Raw genomic sequence first — 21,604 nt, 5'->3', positions numbered from 1 at the left:
TCGAGTGAAATAAATAAAATAAATGAGAAATTATGTGATAGGGTTTATTCTCATCACTCATTCCCACCGCTGTAATTTCACCCTTTTACTCGTAGTCTAAATTTACAATGGCGCGAACACTCTCGACGATACCTGAATCAAATTACTCCGGATAAAAACATATTTGCGATATTTCTACAAACAAAAATAAGCGTCTGAGACCTAGAAATTTAAATTCACTTCCGAGACATTTCACATTAGGTGTTGGATGAGATGAAATGAAATATCCTCTCCGTATAATGGTTCGAGTTTATCGAGCTTAACGGAGTTTTAGAAGAGCCCGAAAAATCCAGCTTAACAATTTATTGACAGGTATTGTATTAATTTATTTGTAATTCTAAGTAATTGTATTATATTTCCTCTCATACCTGTTGATGTGATGGTGTTGTCTCATTTCAATTCATCTACTTTCATTTCATTTCATTCTAAACAATTTCATTACGGTCCATGTTACTTTTTGTGTAATAGACGTGGATTCGATTTTTTGTACAAAAGTTTTGTTGTGTTCCCTTTGCCTCTCCGTTCCGCAGACAAACCAAAATATAAATTCAATTAAAATATGTAGGTACTTATCTAATAATATGTTTAAATTTATATGTATGTACCAAAACCAAAACAAGTTCAGCTTTACCGACAAATGGAATTAATATTATCAATTCAAGGTCAGAACATTTGTATTTTAATCAGTTGGCTTTGCCCCCTGCCCGCCTACAAGTCGCTCAGTGATTGAGTCCGATAATCAATAAATTAAATCATGGCATCGGCGATCTTAAAGTTATTAAAATCTGAAGTAAGTTTGTCATATTAATACATAATAATATCTACAAAATTATTGAAGTGTTTATTTCGTTACACTAAATAACTTTCATCACATCAATGAACTTAGTTCTTGTTCAGTGTGCTTTTGAACAATGTGAGGTTCTAAGACTTACCTACATAAATTTTTAAACAAATCTCATGTTGACAAATAACATCTCTTTTGTATTATTCATGTGATTTGTTATTTAAAATTAATACATTATTCACATCTGCCACCATTCGACTGTTGCGCAGTTGTATATTTTATTTTATTGATTCGAAATTCAAATTCATTGAAGATACGCCGCAAACCTTTGTAATTTTTTTGTATCGTTCTAATCGGGCAAGAGACATCAGAATGTCAATACTGCCGCCAACTTTGAAATAACACGAGGAGGAAGTCCCCATAGCATTCATATCACCTAATATAAGCTGGGCTGTATGTTCATGCTGTAAATTTATGCAAAAATTGAAAATAAGGTATCCTGGACATCTTACAGTAAATCACTATAAAACTGCTTGTACACTATGACTGATATGAACATAAAGATTCTAAATAGATTTAACATTTCACTTTTATTAGTACAGCATAGAATTTTTAATTTAGATGTGCGTCTAGATTATATAAATTGGCACGAACGCCTGGTAAATTGCCAAAATGATTTCCTATTTCTTACTTATTATATTATATATTATGGATTGATGTGTGAATGAGTTCAAGGCCCACCAGTAAAGCGGTTATCAGACCCAATAGACATCAACAACGTGTATGCTGCCACCTTAAAATATGAGGTCTAACCCTCACATCTTTACTTCTGTACTAATATATAAATCTACAGTGGTTTTTACGGACGTTGTGTTATAACTTCTGAACCATGCATCCGATTGACTTGAAACTTGGTATATGTAGAAAATACATGTACTTAATGGATAGGCTAATATTTATATGAGTGTTGGACTACCTACACCAGTTGTGAGGCTTTAATGATGAGAATCTTTGTGGGGGTGAGAAATAATAATGTTCATTTTAAATGCCCAGCGAAGCGGACAGGTACAGCTAGTGTATAGATAAAATGGTATTTTACTATCTATCTGTGGATTCCCTTAAGTATCAAGTCATTGTAAAGTAAAGTTGTTGTGGAGTTAATGTTCTCTGGTCCAACTTCTTAAAGCAAACAACAGAAAATAAGATGAATGTTATTCGAAAGCTCCTCAATTATTCTCATGTGTATGCGTCTCTCTCTTCACCCTTATTAACAAAATATAGCTCTAATAACTGTGCCTCCAGTGAACAAAATTTAATATACTTTATTGTACACCAACATAATTTAAAAAAATATGCAAAATGTTGCAAATTTAAAATTTTTTTTTTCAATTATGCAAAACAATAAAAGAAAAAGTCTAGTCTTATTGCTAAAAGAAGGCTCATGACAAGGTAATAGAGAAAAATAGAAGGAAATATTAATATACATATTATTTCAGATTATTATAATTCAAATTGAAGTATGTACATATAAAAATAGCTATATGCTACAATAATATGGCAAATGAGATATACCTGATGTAAAATTTTATGATAGTAATTATGTTTTAGACCCAGCTCGTACTGCGTCGCTCATATAGCAGCTCTGCTCCAACCACAAAGCTGTATATTGATGGACAATATGTAGATTCAAAAACTACAAATTGGATTGAGCTGACCAACCCAGCAACTAATGAAGTAATTGGCAGGTATATATTATGAAAAAAAAAATGTAATTAAAAAAAATCTTGTTGAACAATAGCAATAACCAAATCATTGAAAACTTATTGAATAAAGACTTCAAAGTGTTCTTATGATTCAAGGTTGACACCGATTTTGATAAGTGTATGTTTTCTCATTAATATTTAACCTCAGCTAAATTGTGCCCTATCATATTAATAAAATCTTCTACATAGCAACATTTTTTTTTCCTCTTTGACATAAAAAATTGCTTGTTTGTTAGATATATTCATTTGATATCAGATACAATTATGCTCAGTTACTTTATCTTTGTATTGTTCATGCACTGCTTTAGACTGATAAGATAAGTATTATACAACATTAATAACTACTTGCGCTATCTCATTTTGTTTCTTTCAGTTTTAAAATATGATAAATTGAACATAATTTAAAATTTATTACTGGCGATAACGTAATGTTTTGATAAAAATTATCATTTCGTTTTCGTCATAACTACTTAAATCGTCATTGTCCTAATCTACCCTCAACACAGATGTAGTTACTGTTACACATAGTTGAATAGTGGGCAGCGGAGTACCTACCATGCTGGTTAATGAAAAAGCCTGTAATGATTTTAATGTCACCTGTTTTATCTTGACCCTAGCATCAATTAGGATACCTAACATACAGTGCAATACAGTGAAAATAATTTCTATTGATTTAGTCACTCCTGTCCTGTGCTTCTAACATTAGTGAGGTCCCAGAGTGCTTTACCTTGCAAGCATATTGTCCAAAGCAATAAAAAATATTTATAAAATTTTTTTTACCTATAATATTTTTGTTGTAATTAAGTCCCAATTTTATCTGTTAAATATATATCTACAGAAAATTATAATATACATTTTTAAGTAGTAGGTACTTTTATCTTGTCTATGTGTTCAGATTTGAAGGGTGGGACAACCATTGTCCAATGGCTTCAACAGCATGTCTCAAAATGGGTGTCAGCATTATCATTGTTGTGTCTATGGATTCTGGTGATCGCTTTACAGCAGGTGGGCTGTGAGATCGATCACCCAGCTTAGCTATTATAAAAATCAATGAATAAATAAAATATTAATGTACTTGACACACCCGGAATGATATCTTGATTGTGATAGCAAATTGCTTATAGTTTTATAACCAAAATATAAATATACATATATATAAAGTATTCTTCACACATACCAATTGATACTAACAAAAAAATAATGTTAGTCATAAAAATTTAAAGATAATGAAGTAGTAAATTCTGAGTAAATGCATGCTGATTTTATTTATTGAGAACAGTTTTAGGTTGAAACTTAATTACCAAATAACTATTGCAGGGTGCCAGAGGCAACTCAGGATGAATTGACTTCCGCCTTGGATGCAGCCAAGAGGGCCTATAAGACATGGAGCAAAAGTACTGTTTTGACTCGTCAACAGCTAATGTTCAAGTTTGTAACTTTTTTTTATTATAAGGCTAAAACTGATACCGTAGTGGGGTGATTTTTAATTTTTAATTACATTAGATGTGTGGGGGAGGTTACAGCTTAACTGCTGTTCGAATGGTTATTACAGCCTATAAACATCACAACCAAGATTTTGAGATATGTTACACCATTGCTAGAGCTTAAATTTATTAACAGCTACTGGATTTAATAGATAAATGAATGTTGTGAGAATTGAATTTTTGCTAATGCTTTATACTTGACTGACATCATAACATGAATGTCGCCATTGATCTAGGAACACGAGAACGAAGTCTCAGTTATATTGCTTATTGATTGTCCGACCATGTTAATTTCAAGTCATTGTGGGTCTAAAAGATAAGAAGCCTGCTGCGTTTGTATCAAGCGATGCGACTGTACCTGTGTTCGAATCCCGCAGATAGATACCAGTTTGTCTGATGACATACATACTTAACAAATATTCACGAATTACTTCTACGGTTTGACGAATTCCACGAATTACTTTCCCTTCTTCAAACGAGGCTTGCGGAGAGTACTTTATGGTAGGCAGCGGCTTGGCTCTGCCCCTGGCATTGCTGACGTCCATGTGCGACGGTGACCACTTACCATCAGGTGGGCCGTATGCTCGTCTGCCTACAAAGGCAATAAAAAAAAAAACAAAAAACGGTGAAGGAAATAACATCGTGTAACAAAAATCAAACCTACAAAATTATAATTTGTGTAATTACTGGTGTTAGGACGTCTCGTGAGCCTGCACCGGCAGTTACTATCACCCTGCTTAATTCCGCTGTGAAGCAGCAATGCGTTTCGGTTTGAAAAATGGGGCAGCCGTTGTACTATAAAACAGACCTTGGTACTAATGTCTCAAGGAATTTATGTTGTTGATGTCTATGAGCTCCGGTAACCACTTAGACCAAGTGGACCGTGAGCTCGTCCACTCATCTAAACAAACAAAAAAGCAGACTAATAAAATATGCAAACTAATTTACTTTACGTTTGACTTAAAGATTTGCTCGGCTACTGAGAGAAAATCAGAGCAAATTGGCGGCTAAAATCACTGAAGAGCAAGGGAAAACTATAGCCGATGCTGAGGGTGATGTGCTTCGAGGAATTCGTAAGTAAAAATAAATCTAATATCATTGATGATTTACGTCAATAATGTTGGACTGTTCTCTGGTGATTGATAAGATACGATAGAAAAAAGTCCGATTAAAAAGTAAATTGTGTATTTTAAAATACTAATTTGCTTTTTACACAGCACGCAATGTAACAATTATTGACAATGAGACGGTAAAAGGTTTCAGGGTTGGGAGAAACGCCCCAGTCATCTAAGATTATTTAAAATTTAGAAATTCACTAAAATGTGTTATTTGCTTAATGCGATAAGTGAGTCGACTATTATCAAAGCCGGCAATGTGACTTTTGGACAATTATTGGTAAATCAGAAAAACGAATTATTGACTTTGTATTCCATTGGCAGTCACAAAACTCTTCTGAACGACATCTTAGTTAAATAACAGGTTAAGTATTAACCTTTATTTAATGCAGGTTTTGAACCGTATTCTTTGAAGGAAACGATTATATTCAAATCAATCTGTATTGACATATCAATAACATTTTTTTGTCCAAATGCACAGATTGCCACCTTTGATAATAGACGACTCAATTATTTATACCCATTTTGGAATACCCTGTATAATTTCGGTCAGCGTCCGAGTCATAGAAATAATTAGAAACAGTATGTAGTTCATGAATCAACTTAATTTCATCATACAATGCGGTTTTTTTTTTGATAATAATTATTTATTTTTCAAACGATTTTAATTCTAGTGTTTCACTTTGTTGTTTTTTTTTAATTAAAATAGAGTCAGTGGAGCATTGCTGTAGCATCACATCGCTTCAGCTCGGCGACAGCATCCAAAACATCGCCAAAGACATGGACACACATAGCTACAAGGTGCCACTTGGAGTTGTTGGAGGTAGATAATTCCATACACAATCCTAATTTTATAAGAGTTTTGAGTTTTATAAATAGTAGTATAGTATAGTAGTAGTAATAGTATAGTAGTAGTAGTATAGTAATACATATAAGAGTTTGAGTTTTGAGTAATCTTTTTTTGTATTTTATTGTGGCCAGGTGTTGCAGCCTTCAATTTTCCGGTGATGATCCCACTGTGGATGTTCCCGCCAGCGCTGGTGACCGGAAACACGTGTATAATCAAGCCTTCTGAGCAGGATCCTGGAGCCACGCTCATGATGATGGAGCTCCTTCAGGAAGCCGGGGCTCCTCCGGGCGTTGTTAATGTAACTTGAACGCTTTTTTTTCAACAGTTTTAATTTTGAAATTGATTCTAAGGCTCTCCGCGCACTAGACAGCCTGGCAGCCAGACTGTGGTAACCGAAATATTTGAGCAGTTATAGCAAGCAGCCAATCGACGCCAATTTATGATCATTGCATCGAGCGATTTGGACTTTATCTCGTAAAGAACGCAAAGAACTGGATTCATCATTCTCTTTTTCTAGAACGGCATTCAAAAAGCTTATTGTATAACTATTAAAGATGTTCATACCGACGCTTGAAAGGCAAACGTGACTAAGCGACAATAACTGCTTTATACATATATAAATGATAGGCAATAACCATATTCGATGCGCAAAAAATATATATTTCTAGGTCTATTAAAATCATTTCAATCCTACAGCTAGATTCGTTAAAATACATTTTTTGGTATTTCTACTTTAAATTAGTCTACTATAAAGTACCCTTCAAACCGAAACGCATACTGTGTACAATTTCCAAAAATATTCGAAATTGAGTTTTTATGTGTAAACATTTGGTATCACCAGTATTTTTCTCATAAATACTATCAAAAGAGCGTAGTTTAGTTTTAGTTTTATGTTTAAAGTTTATCTATGTTTTGACTACTGTTAACAAAATTAATACATACCTTACTTTTACCTTACTTTAAAGGACAGATAATGTAACTAATGGTAAAAAATAAAAAATAAATATTGTAAAGATTATTAAAATTAAAAATATTACATGTTTTAAACCTCTAAAATACTCCTGTAAAATTAGTAAGTTCTGAGATTATATAGTTTTAATGCGAGAAGACGATATATTCGTCTGGCTGCCTAGTGCGCGGGGAGTCCTAAGTTTTATGTAAATACATTTCTGTTAACCAGATCATTCACGGGACACACGGTGCGGTGAACTTCATATGCGACCAGCCGGAGATCAAGGCCGTATCCTTCGTCGGTGGCGACGCCGCCGGAAAACACATCTACACTAGAGCTTCGGCTGCTGGTAACGTTTATATATTTTATTTTTTTATTGCCCTTGTAGGCAGACGAGCATACGGCCCACCTGATGGTGAGTGGTTACCGTCGCCCATGGACTTCAGCAATGCCAGGGGCAGAGCCAAGCCGCTGCCTACAGTAGAGTCAAGCCGCTGCCTACATACATTATAATATACATACATACATATTATTATATACAACTATACTACCCGTACCCTTCAACCATATTAAATGGCATTGATTTCACAACGTTTTTGCGTTATCCATGACCTATAAGAACGAAATGTAAATAACAGTAGTAATTAGGGGTAGGGTAGTTTTAATATCGGCAAGACATTGAGATTCATACTAATACTAAATGATGATTGAGAAGTAATGGAAACCTGAAGATGATGGAGCGAGGTTCTGGACATTTCTGTAGCTAAATAGCGTGTTTTATAGCTGATATTTATTGGATGTAGTTGAGTAATCGCCAGAATGTTTGTCCTATTTTTATGCCACACAAAAATATAGTGTTAATATGATTTTTAAAGGAACATAAATGAAACAATTTTTTTCTGATTTAATCTCAATGTTTCCGACATCTTGAATAATTAACAGTTTTCATGTTCAGTTCAAATGTAAATGTAAATTATAAATTGGTAAAATAAATTCAATACAAGTTTCAATTATATCTACGATTATCGAAATCCGAAAAAAACGTTTTGAAGGAGGTAAAAGTTAGACACGTTTTAATACTCTGATAAATAAATGTTTAGAATTGACTTATAAGGATATTGTATTTTATTGCTAATCGAGTCTGATTAGGTTTCAAAGTGTTGTTTTATGTTTTTGCAATTTTTTAATATGTTTGTTTTGCACTGTTGGTTTTCCAAATAAAATAAATAAGATGCATTCAGCACTTTGAAATTGGAATAAAAAAAAATGTTCCAGGCAAACGTGTCCAAAGCAACATGGGCGCCAAGAATCACGGGGTGATAATGCCGGACGCGAACAAGGAGCACACGCTCAACCAGCTCGCAGGCGCGGCCTTCGGAGCGGCCGGCCAACGGTGCATGGCGCTCAGCACTGCTGTCTTTGTCGGTTAGTATGTGGCATACAGACAGGGTTAGATTCATTCGCGAAGCAGCTTTTTTTTATTGCTTAGGTTTGTAGACGAGCTCACGGCCCACCTGGTGTTAAGTGGTTACCGGAGTCTATAGACATCTACAGCGTAAATGCGTCACCCACCTTGAGATATAAGTTTTAAGGTCTCAGTATAGTTACAACGGCCGCCCTACCCTTCAAACCGAAACGCATTACTGCTTCACGACAGAAATAGGCAGGGCGGTGGTGCCTACCCGTGCGGACTCAAGAGGTCCTACAACCAGTAATAACCTGGTCTTGAGGTCTTCTTTGAAGACGCTTGGATAGCTGTTACCAAATCCCGTCCCCTCCCGGCTGAGCCTTTGCTCGCCCACCTGTCTTGGTGAAACTGAAAGGGCCATCAGTAATACTGCATTACAAAAAAACAACTTATCACAAGAATTCATTTTGTCTATTAGGACACGAGTTGTGTCATCAACTAATTCGTCTTTTGGATTAAATAAAAGTACTCCTCTTTTCTGAATCGCATCCTTTATGAGGGTCGTGACCATCTTCTCCCATTATCCTTCTCTGGATCTCTGGATGATGTTTCGCCATCTTCCTCTGTTCTCGGCAGTGTGTATGGCCACGAGATCTTTTGCCTGCAATTTTGCCAGTTACTATGAATTTTTCAAGACTGACCGCTCGTTCTGGCAATATGACCGAAGACATCAAATAACACCTTGAGGCAGATGGTAGAAAAAACTCGAACTGAAATTTTATTATAGGCAGTGCTAAGGAGTGGATCCCTGACCTGGTGAAGCGTGCGCAGGCTTTGAAGGTCAATGCGGGTCACGTGCCCGGCACAGACGTGGGACCCGTCATCTCGGTAGCCGCCAAGGACAGAATCTTGAGGCTCGTGGAGTCAGGTATTGTATATAAAAAAAAACGAGTAATCTATACTAAATTTAATATATAAATCTACAGTGGTTTTTACGGATGTTCCGTTATAACTACTGAACCATGCATCCGATTGACTTGAAACTTGGTATCCATGTAGAAAATACATGTACTTAATGGATAGGCTAATATTTATGAGTTTTGGACTCCCTACACCAGTTGCGGGCGCGTTAATGATGGGAATCTTTGCGGAGGTGAGAAATAATAATGTTAATTTTAAATGTCCAGCGAAGCGGACGGGTACAGCTAGTTAGTTTATAAAATTGATTGTAATACAATGAATATGTATGATTTGCAACCATTTAGAGGATTACATTTCTTTAAAATCATTTTTAAACAATAAACAATGTTCCACATTGGACGACCCGCGAGTGCCCTTTATACACAAAAAAAGAATGTGTAACATTAAAATTTCGAGAATCTTTCACAAAGACAACACCGACCGAGATTTGAATTAGGCTTCGACGCTACACAGTTTGGGTTACTAACTAGGTAATCGTTTTTTACATTAATGTAAAAATTATGATTAAGAAATTAGAACACCAAGAATAACAAAAATATTATACACGAAAGAATTGGCCAATACGTACCTTATCATTTAGATTTATTTTATAAAGAAAATTCCTTTTTTTTTGTTAATGACACTACAGATAGTAGAAGATAAGTAACTATGTCTAATTTCCTTTTATTCATACCACTAAAACTCTTCTTCAAAAATTACTGAAACGAATTATCCAGAAAATGTTATACTCAGAAAAGGCTAAATTTTACTTACACAGGTGTAAAGGAAGGCGCTAAATTGGCTCTCGACGGTCGCGCGGTCAAAGTACCCGGATTCGAGAAAGGCAATTTCGTCGGGCCCACTATCATCACCGACGTGACGCCGAGCATGGAGTGTTACAAAGAGGAGATCTTCGGGCCGGTCCTTGTGTGTCTGTTCGTTGAGACCCTCGACGAAGCCATTCAGATGATCAACTCGAACCCTTACGGGAATGGAACGGCTATTTTCACGACTAATGGCGCGACGGCGAGGAAGTTCTCCGCGGATATCGACGTGGGCCAAGTGGGCGTCAACGTGCCCATTCCCGTGCCGCTGTCTATGTTCTCGTTTTCGGGAACGCGCGGCAGTTTCCTGGGAACGAATCACTTTTGCGGGAAACAGGGCCTCGACTTCTACACCGAACTGAAGACGGTCGTCTCGTTCTGGCGGGAGAGCGACGTGTCGCACGCGAAACCGGCCGTGTCTATGCCCACACAACAATAGTTTAAATTTAAAAATTTAAAAAAAGTTCTAATGTTTTTCGAATTATTTGAAGAAGGTTTTTGTACGATATTTTTTTTTTAAAGCGACGGAGCGAAATTCTCATTTCAATTTCATAGAAAATGTTTGGTAATTTTTAAATGGCATCGGAACTTGTTTGTGAAGAAGTGCCTTGGCCGAATTTTTTGGGGTAACATACGTGTTAATGTCTTAGTAGCGTCGGAATAACTCACCCCACCCTCTGAACTGGGTTACTACTACGCGGCAGAAATTAGCAGTGTGGTGACTCATGGCGAAAAGAACCGCAAGACTTAAAGTGGCCTAAAAGGTCAATTTTCGCTTTTGATGTCCAAATGGATGAACATTACAATGGTATTCGCGTGTAGTTCTAAGAGTACTGTCGACTGCGTGTTGTTATTTTCCCACTGAAGTCTTCCATCTTTCTAGATACTTAAAGTATATATTTTATTTGTTATATTTTTCACGATTAAAAAATATATTTTTAATAAACAATTTTGTTTTGAAATGTCTTGTTTTATTTGGATACGGGGCTTGAATGAATTGGCGTATTTAAATACTATAGAGATGCTAGGTTCTTCCTTACACTTCTTTTTTTAATTAAAATATTGTGAATTAAATTGGATTCTCGTCAAAGTTCGTATAATCTAGCCCATAGGCACAGCCCGCTGAGTTTCTCGCCGGATTTTCTCAGTGGGTCGCGATTCCGATCCGGTGGTGGATTCCTCAGCACTGCTCTTGCTAGAGCTAGTGTTAGCAAGCTCTCTTAGGTCGACCCGTGAGTTCACCTACCTACTCCCGCGTACTTGGAATAGCCCATTAGGCTACCAACGTTAGCTAGATAATTTTTTTTATTATAATTCAATATTCTCATTAGATTCCAACTGGCTCACGAAAAATATTTCAAGTTATTTAGGCCTTGAATGGATTTATTAAATTTATTCATTATTATACTATACAGCCGTCACAAAGTAACATTTACATAACAATTTGGATAAAGTATACAACACCATGTTGAATTATCTAAACACTGATGAACATTTACTAAGAGCAATGATTCATAATAACATCATAATAAATATACAAAGCGTATTTTATTTAACAAGTTTTAAAACATACCGAGATCACCAAACAACATTATTTTGTGCGTACAGAATATGTTTTACGTCCAGCGCTTAAAGTGCAAAATGGCTTCAAATGTTAACCGCAGTTATATCGTATCAACGTTCCTTTGTTATATTCGTAGTCAACGCATCGTAGTTGAATAAAACGGTCCGTCAGTGGTACATTTTAGGCGCGTGAACATTGCCCAAACGGATATTGTTGTATAAATAATAATTGTTTGATATTTTTAGTTCATGTTATGTGCAACATGTCATAATAAACAAATAATCGCGACTTATTGGGGGTCTTGTTACTTGAGCGGTTGGATTCGAAGACGCTTGTCATGTCTCTTTTAAAATTGTTTTTGTTTGCTTTTTTTATAAATGATTCTCTGTGTCTCACCCCGCAGTGCAGAAATGAGAAAGGGGAACCTATTGATTGGTAAGTATTAAACTTATTGTAATATTCCGTTGGTAAATGGTTCAGAAAGAAAGGAAAATTATAATATACTATTAAGTTGTTAATTCACTTTTCAAAAATAATTGTGGTTTTTTGTCCTCGGTACCGAAATAGTATTTTATTTTATTATTGTGGTTTTGAACATGCACTGAAGTGTAGACTTAAAGTAAATTTTAAAATGTAATAATTTCGAGACAATACATATAACCATAGATTATACACTTAATATACTAAACATTTAAAACAAAATAAGAATGAGACTAAAACTGTACCTACCTACCTAAAGTGAGTACAGGCCAATTTGAGTTTTTTTTTTCCTACCTATTCGATAGCAGCCTAAGAGTCTATTCCAGCTACGCCTAGAACTCTTAATTTGAATATTTTTATTAAATCGATATGATGGTGTATAGGTTTTTACCTGGCTTGATCCTAAATAAGATTTTTTGTCTGGGTGTTTGTACGTTCGCTGTCGTAACGTCACAGCTAAGCTACCTTACCGATGCTAGTGAAACTTTAGTGTTTAAGATTTTATAGATTATAACCTAGAAATCTTTTGTCTCGATTTTCTTTCGAAACAAAGAACCCAAATTTTCATAAAAAGTAAATTCTCATTTTTATTCCAAACTAGCGACCCGCCCTCGCTTCGCTTCGGAAACATTAAAACACACATGAAACCAAAAAAAAAAATTAAAAAAAAAAAAAAATAGTAGCCTATGTTCATCAGACACAATGGCGGCTTCTAATGGAAAAAGAATTTTTCAAATCGGTCCAGTAGTTTCGGAGCCTATTCGAAACAAACAAACAAACAAATCTTTCCTCTTTATAATATTATATTAGTATAGATTCAACCCGAATGGAACCGCGGGAAATTCCTTGTTAAATTCAAAATCGCACAGGACCAGAGACTCCGTGAGATTTCAATTTGAGAAACTAGACTCACAGATGGTAGAATATAGAGAATTGTTTATACTGTAGTAAGATCAGAACGCAGCACTGATGACGCGATTTAGATACAATTTTAATTACCCTTCTAAATGTTTTAGGTTTTACGTATACAAATTACCGAGGGAACGTAATCACCTTAACCCTTTAGTGCGCAGAGGAGTCGCATATATGCATCTCACTCCATCTAAATTAAGAGGAGGTTGGATCATGTCGGATCTAGCTATCAGCGATCCTAGGTCCATGGTTGGCAGGACGCTGGCTCCTTTATATCAGGTATTAGAGATATACTAAAATACATTTAGGTACATACCTACCTTTTTACTAGAAAATACATCATTGGTTCAGTTTAAAAACATGTTCTTCCTTCATCGTCATCAATCGTTACAATTTGATTCTTCCGAATAAAAAAGTCGTAACGATTTACTTCAAAGCGCCTACGTACTTATGCCTTGTCGAATAAAAAGCTTTTTGATTTTGATCCCAATTTCAATACAGATTAATAAAATGAAATTAATTTAGTTAATCTCCTCATTCTTAAAATTAGCAATGATCTGAAAAATACTATTGTCGGTAGTTTAATTGTAATTTATCAGTATCATTCGAACCAGTTTTATTTTAAAGAGCACTAATATTTTCAGGACAAAAACATCATATCGCTTGTATACAACGACCAGCCGCCAGCAACTGAGTACCAACCCGATATATTACAATCTGTCGCCGATATGTATTCAAAAAGCAAAAGAGGTATCATGATTTTGTTTTTATTGCTTCAAAATAGCAGGCGAGCTCACGGTGTGTCCCTTTACTGGCTATCGGTGCGGACGTCACAAAGGGATCTTCGCCGCCACGTGGCGCGGTTTGAAGGTCTAAGGAGTATTTCACTAGTGGTTAGCGGCGAAATAGGTAGCGTGATTTTATATACCGAGACAGACTTACATGATATATTTTGCGTGATAACAGGTGGTTGAGCGTATTTTAGGCCCGCATGGGTAGATACCACCGTACTTATATCTTAATTATTGCGCGAAGCAGTAATGCGTTTCGGTTTGTATGGTTGGAAAGCCGTTACATTATGTAATTGAGACTTCGACTTCATGTAAAAGATGGAGGGAGAATCACGTTCTGATGTCTATGGGACCCTGTACCTACTTAGCAATGAAAAAAACCGGTAGGGGAGAAGCTGATGGAAAAGGTGAAAACTCCCACTATAGATGAACTATAAGATTTTGTTTTTCTTATATGGGTTGATGAGCTCACAGCCCACCTGGTGTTAAGCGGTTACTGGAGCACCTACACATCTACACCGTAAATGCGCCACCCACCTTGAGATATAAGTTCTAAGGTCTCAAGTATAGTAGTATATTATCAATATAAGAAGGATTGGGAGTGTGATAGAAGCAGTCAGAGGGTGATGGAGTGCCCGATGGGCAGCTAGAATACCTGAAAACAAAATTTATTTTAACGAATCTAGCTAGTAGCTGTAGGATTGAAATGATTTTAATAGACCTAGAAATATATTTTTTTGCGCATCGAATATGGTTATTGCCTATCATTTATGTACTAAGCAGTTATTGTCGCTTAGTCACGTTTGCCTTTCAAGCGTCGATATGAATACTTAAGTAGTACTTAATTATTATTTCTTACTTACTTTATATACTTAATTATTATTTATTTATTTATACTTAATTTTTATGTACATTTCCAGGTCAAACGAAGCAATCAAACTTAAAAAAGTACAAAAAGTTCAAGCTCGGCGACAAATACTACGATGATTACGATCTTGCCGAAATGTGCAAGATGCATTCAAAATACATGAAGACGCGCGTCGAAAACGGTCACACAAAAGGAGTGATACTGGGGGACAAGTTCACGTCGCTCTGGCTCGTGCATTCTGTGCCTAGGTTCCCGCCGATACCTGATTGTAAGCTTTAAATCTATACTAATATTATAAAGCTGAAGAGTTTGTTTGTTTGAACACACTAATCTCAGGAACTACTGGTCCGATTTGGAAAATTCTTTCAGTGTTAGATAGCTCATTTATTGAGGAAGGCTATGTAGGCTATATAACATCACGCTAAGACAAGTGGAGCACCAATAAAGAATGTTTCAAAATTGGGGTTTTTTCCCTTTTGAGAGTTTCCGCTGAGTGCGTTGCGGAAACGGTTAAAGTTTCGCTAAAATAATGTATGACAAAAAAAATCCCCTTTAAAAGATCTAAAAAATTCTGCAACAGCATATGTCTATATGTTAAGGTTGGCTCACTATAAGGTTTTTTATTCTGACCAAATTTGTTCTAAAATAAAACATTATTTGTGAACTATTCCACGCGGACGAAGTCGTGGGCAAGAGCTAGTTAATAATAAACCGTTTTCTAACTGTTTAATTCAACATCGACTTATAATTTTTATAAATTTTGACGTTTTCGCGCGTTTTATACGTAGATGTAGGGTTAAGATGTTTTTCCACGTTTGGCGGATGAACTTACCTATTTGATGTTTAACGATCACATCGTAACGTGGATGCCGTCTCCCTGATTTGGAGACGTGAGATTTGATAGTCGCGAACGACTTGGTGCCCCAATATATTTTACTACACAAAGTTTTTGTTTAGAAGCATTGCTAACACTGGCCCTAGCAAGAGCAGTGCTTCGCAGAATCTACCACCGGATCGGAAATGGTCTCCACTGAGAAGATCCGGCGGCGAGAAACTCAGTGGGCTGTGTCTATGGGTTAATTTACTCGTCGAGCCCTTCGTCGCAAGCGACGGGTTTGGCAACGACGGTGCCCGGTGCTTGGGGTACCTAAAAGCACCGTTAATGGATCGGAAGGTTCCGTAATTACGTCCTTAGGGCGACGTCGACTGTTTACTATTCGGTCCCCCGGATCGGATATGAAAATACTAAAGTAATTGTACCGCAATATATTGTGTGAATAAATGGAAGGGGTCGGGAGCGAGGCCTTATTCTGACGACGTGCTATGCACAGCACAGATTAATTAACATTAATTTAAACATTATTTAATGATATATGTCCATACTCAATTTCAGTGATTCACGGCCTAAACGTGAGCGGCTACGATTACCCAACAACGGGAATGAAATACGGCCAGTCTTTTCTTTGTGTCTCCGTTCAAACGTCGACGCTGAACCAAATCGCCACACAGCTAAAATACAACGAACCCCTGATCGCCTATTACAGTTTACCGCAAGAGTTTGAAAGCGAACTACCGAATTTGGTCGACGTAGTCCACAATAAGACGATTGATGCTTCTCCGTGGTATGTAACTTGTTTGAAGGTAATCTATAATTTTATCAACCTAATTAAGTCTGAACCAGCCGTGGCCTAAAGGATAAGACGACTGGTGCTTTTTATTCTTACTTTTTCGCTGGTAGCCTAAGAGGCTTTTCCAACTACGCCTGGACGGGTAGGTGAGCTCACGGGCTCAACTTGAGAGAATTTAGTAACACTAGCCCTAGCAAGAGCAGTGCTTCGCAGAATCTACCATCGGATCGGAATCGCGACTCACTAAGAAAATTGAAGTCAGTGTGCTGTGTCTATGGGTTAGTTCGCTCGTCGACTTCGATGCGACTGCGCCGGTGTTCAAATCCCGGGAGCATCATTTTTTTAAACTAAATGTCTACTTAACACATGTTCACGTAAGGCGTCTCGTAATCCCCCACGGGTAGGTACCAACATACTGCCTATTAGTGGCGCGAAATAGACACGGTTTTTGGCATGGAGGATTGGACAGCCGTTATCCAATATAATTAAGATTTTTTGTCGCTGAGTTCATTCATTCCTGAGCTACCTTTGGAATGATAGATCAATGACCCTTTAGTGTTGGATGTTTGCCTTTTTTTTGTGTAAAATAAAACTTAATTAGTCGAGGGATTGTCTAATTAAGAAATGGCTTGATAGGGTAATTAGGATCGCACTACGGAGGGAATATGTGAAATAGTTTCCTGTTGAAAGGTCAATAAAGTGAACTTGGTTCAGGTACCACATCGAAAGCTTCGAGACATTGGTCGGACGTAAGTTTCTCTCGTTTGCGAAGAGCGCTATGTTCAACGATGACCTGTACAGTGGTCTGGTCGCGGAGGTCTTACAGTCCGATCTACTCGTCGAGTCCTGGACCAACGGGCCCGGGACCTTGGACTCGGAATGCACAAGGAACTTCCAGTAAGTGGATTTGATACTGTAAATTTTGCGATGGTTTGTCGTCCGACATTCTTGTGGATTAAAATTTATAATATATTTTTGTTAATATAAAACTTTCGATATTTCAGTCATAATTTCAACTTTTCAAAATAGTAATTAATTCTAATATAGTCTAAAAGTATATAGTAGGTATATATGTATATACATATGTCCAGCGATTGACTCTAAGAAGAGCAAAGTACTGTAAAAGCGATTGGATATGGAATTGGCAATTTTATAACGTCATTAAATAAAAGGCGTCAATAAAAAATAAAAACTTTGAAATTCTTATCTATATTATATTAATACGTGAAGCAAAAACTTTGTATCCCTTTTTACGAAAGTTGCGCGGTCGGAGGAGTATGAAATTTTCCACACTTATAGAGAATATAGAGAAGAAGTGCACAATGCTAATATTTTTTTTAAATAATGCATAAAAGATACATTAAATCAATAAAGAAAAAATTACACACACTACCTACCATGTATTTGACGCACACACGCATGCATACCTACTATTTAGTGTCAAACTTTTGTTCTTGACGTCTGTTGTCAAATTGAGATTAAATATTGTTTACCTTTGTTAATATTTTTTATAGTGTAGTCTTGGCGAAATTTGTGATTATAGAAGTATAAAATACAATCTTAATAGTGTACAAACTTACAATTCCAATTAATTACAGTCGAATTTCGACTGCTGCGGGACCTCTAGTTTTAATAAATACCTATAATTACGTGTTGCAAACTATTTATGTAGATCTATGTATGTACAGTACAGTTTCATACATAAAACATATATCTGTAATAAGGTAAACTAATGATTTTGTATTGGTTATTTAATTTTTTCTTATAATTTCGTATCATTCAAGTCTGTGTCCGTGATCCTACCGCGGTTTGCTCGTAGAAAACTTATTTCTTTTAACGTAGCTTTACTGTTTTTTAATGTAGATACTATGAATATTATTTAACAGATTCCCAAAATGATTCGCATTGCAGGGTGAGGAACATTGAACGGATAAAGTTTCCGATAGCGAAAATGTCTTTTACGTCACACAATGATCATTCGAAGTGGGCAGTCGCCGTCGCTCACAAGATGCACAACAGTCAAGACACCAAAGTCGCCGACTATTGGGTCTGCGTCGGCGATATTAATAGAGCGGTAAGTTAGCTATCATTGCTACTGTAACTAAATTTACTAGTGGTCCCGCAGTAGCCGAAATTCGGCTATAATTAATTGAAATACTTATAGCTTTTTTTTTGTTGCTTAGATGGGTGGACGAGAACACAGCCCACCTGATGTTAAGTGGTTACCGGAGCCCATAGACATCTACAACGTAAAGGCGCCACACCTTGAGATATAAGTTCTAAGGTCTCAGTATAGTTACGACGGCCGCCCCACCCTTCAAACCGAAACGCATTACTGCTTTACGGCAGAAATAGGCGGGGCGGTGGTACCCGTGCGGACTCACAAGAGGTTCTACCACCAGCTTGAACATTATTATGGTTCTATTGTCAAAGACTATTATAGTTCTATAATCACAGATTTCGCCAAGACTACACTATAGACAAATAATATTAAAGATCAACAATATTAACCTATTCTCAATTTGACCACAGACTTTAAGCAATAACAAAAGTTTAACAGTAAACAAAGAGTATATATATAATAATATACGGGTGTGTGTCAAATACGTGGTAGGGTGTGTAATTTTTTTTTATTGATTTAATGTATAAAAAAACATAGTTTAAAAAAAATTAGCATTCTGCACTCCTTCTCTATATTCTCTATAAGTGTGGGAAATTTCATACTCCTCCGTCCTCGCCATTTTCGTGAAAAGGGGTACAAAGTTTTTGCTTCACGTATTAATATATAGATTATAGTTCCTACTGGGCCGTCTTGTGAGTCCGCACGGGTAGGTACCCTGCCTATTTCTGCGGTGAAACATTTCATAATGCGTTGTACTGAAAAAACTGTGACTTAGAGCTTCATATTTTAAGATTAGCGGCGGTATTAATGTGGTCAGTTTCTATGAACTCCGATGATCACTTGACCCCAGCTGGGGTGTGGGCTCGTCCAACCATGTTAGCAAAAAGTTTTTTTTTAGAGTAAATGAAAGTATTCTCAACGTTGGAGATAATATAATGACAATAAAATACGCGTGATGAAAGCGTTACAATTAGATTTGATTACGTTTATGACTCATGAAAACAAAACAAAAGTTCTTTGCTGAGTTTTCTAAAACAAGTCGTTGTCGAATAACTTAGTTTGAAAAAAATCTCAAGTGCTTTCAACTCAATAAGTGAAACCTGCAATAAAAATATTATTTCCCTCAGTTGCCACAGGAATCTCGAGGAGGCGGCACCGTGTGCACTTCAGGACCGATACTATGGGGGAACTTCGCGCATCTAATTGACTCTGTACAAACTTGTAACTAAGGCTTAATACGTCACTTTTAAGTATTTAATAGCAAAAACAATTATCAAATCTGTAGTCGAACACAAAATCAGGAGTAATGTGATGGTGAATCAAATTTTAATGTTGAATATAATATTTAGTATGGTTAGATATATTTAAATCATAAACAATGTTAAAGATAGAATTGAATTAATAATATTTTGTGATTTTTCTATATAGTACAATTGCAGTATCGAATGACATTACTATTAATGATAAGTTGATATTAAAGGATCATTTGAAAACAGTCTTGTGCGTAAAATTAAGACTACTAAAACTCTTGAGATATGCAATGTTTGCAATATGAAATTGATTGATATTTTTTTTTATTAAAGTTATAATATTTAAAATAAATTAATTAAATTAATAAATTTCATTATTTAAAAAAAACATAATGCAATTGGCTGTTCGGTGTCGGCCTAGAACCATCCTTCTCAACTTTTCGCGTTGGTTGGTTTTTACTAGAAAGGGTGTTAAGGTTTCACCAGAGAATGAGTAGCATTCTCTGAGTAACACATTTTCCTGTCCAGATGCGTCATTTATAATTTACGAACGAAATTCGGTAATAATCCGATAAGTCCGGTAAATGTAAGAACGCGCGTCTGTTGAAATGATTTTCGCGCTGACGAACGTCAATTGCTCCATGACAAAGCGTTTCTTAAATTGTCAATAAAAACTATATCATGTCAATCGTGAACACCAATATGTGAACACTTCGATCACGAAAAAACTCAGAAAGTAATATTAATTTTTATACCTGTATGCATACAAATATGCGAATAAATAATTAAGAACAAAAATATGACTGTGATTTATTTTGAACCCTTCCAATCGTACAGTATGGTTCTATTTGCATTCATTGCATACTGAAAAATATTTAGGTACCTACTCATAAAGTTTTAAGCAATGTTTTCTGCTCCTTGGTTTTTAAACATTGTACTTGACTCCGAAATTGGTTACGGTTCGATACCGTTCGATATTCAATATGGGCACAAGCACTATTTAAACGAGGATGCATCGTTTTTATATTGTGGTTGTGCCGCCGATCTTTAGTTGTGATTCGAAGTGAGCATTTGCTGGTGGCAGGGCTTTGTGGACCAGGCAGATATGTGCCTTACCTTGACTATTTATGAAGGGAAGCAGTAATGCGCTTACTGGTGGTAGGACCTCTTGTGAGTCCGCGCGGGTAGGTATCACCACCCCGCCTATTTCTGCAGTGAAGCAGTAATGCGTTTCGGCTTGTAGGACGGGGCAGCTGTTGTAACTATACTTGAGACCTTAGAACTTATATCTCAAGGTGGGTGGCGCATTTACCTCGTAAATGTTCATGGGCTCCAGTAACCACTTAACATCAGGTGGGCTGTGAGCTCGTCCACACATCGAAGCAATAAAAAAAAAAGCGCTTCAGTTTGAAAGTGGGACTGCCGTTATACAATGCAATTCAGACTTAGAGCTCATATCTCAAACTGCATTAATTATATCTGTGGGCTTCTGCAATCACTTCACATTAAATAAGTCTTGATCAGTTCATCAGTCAACTAATTCAAATTGTATCTATATATTAATACGTGAAGCAAAAACTTTGTAAAATTGCGCGGACGGAGGAGTATGAAATTTTCCACACTTATAGAGAATATAGAGAAGGACTGCACAAAGCTAATATTTTTTTAAAATAATGCACAAAAGACACATTAAATCAATAAAGAAAATATTACACACATTACATACCATGTATTTGACGCACACACGCATGCATACTATTTATTGTCAAACTTTTGTTCTTGACGACTGTTGTCAAATTGAGAATAGATT

The 21,604-nt window shown here is 36.2% G+C and overlaps 2 protein-coding genes across 4 annotated transcripts; both read left to right on the top strand.

Annotated features, from left to right (window-relative positions):
- Positions 1–490: 490 nt before the first annotated feature.
- On the top strand, positions 491–11,141 carry LOC149501001 (putative methylmalonate-semialdehyde/malonate-semialdehyde dehydrogenase [acylating], mitochondrial). 3 transcript variants are annotated; one of them, XM_089734869.1, is made up of 10 exons: positions 491–600; positions 2,432–2,568; positions 3,904–4,014; positions 5,037–5,143; positions 5,895–6,008; positions 6,167–6,333; positions 7,216–7,336; positions 8,263–8,412; positions 9,183–9,323; positions 10,134–11,141. In XM_089734869.1, the coding sequence occupies exons 3-10, from the start codon at positions 4,007–4,009 to the stop codon at positions 10,616–10,618; spliced, it is 1,293 nt and encodes a 430-aa protein (XP_089590995.1). In that variant the 5' UTR covers positions 491–600; positions 2,432–2,568; positions 3,904–4,006; the 3' UTR covers positions 10,619–11,141. The 3 variants fall into 3 exon arrangements, with proteins under 3 accessions (XP_089590995.1, XP_089590994.1, XP_089590993.1); XM_089734868.1 differs by having other exon boundaries at positions 561–701; XM_089734867.1 differs by lacking the exon at positions 491–600 and adding an exon at positions 688–829.
- Positions 11,142–11,872: 731 nt separating this feature from the next.
- DNaseII (deoxyribonuclease II) lies at positions 11,873–20,592 on the top strand. Its single transcript, XM_089734871.1, has 8 exons — positions 11,873–12,178; positions 13,240–13,414; positions 13,780–13,885; positions 14,847–15,062; positions 16,188–16,416; positions 17,137–17,319; positions 18,334–18,496; positions 19,672–20,592. The coding sequence occupies exons 1-8, from the start codon at positions 12,081–12,083 to the stop codon at positions 19,771–19,773; spliced, it is 1,272 nt and encodes a 423-aa protein (XP_089590997.1). The 5' UTR covers positions 11,873–12,080; the 3' UTR covers positions 19,774–20,592.
- Positions 20,593–21,604: the final 1,012 nt, after the last annotated feature.

Source organism: Bombyx mandarina, chromosome 18 (genome assembly GCF_030267445.1).
Source record: "Bombyx mandarina strain Sakado chromosome 18, ASM3026744v2".
Taxonomy (NCBI): Eukaryota; Metazoa; Arthropoda; class Insecta; order Lepidoptera; family Bombycidae; genus Bombyx; species Bombyx mandarina.
This window is presented reverse-complemented; position numbering and strand designations above follow the sequence as displayed.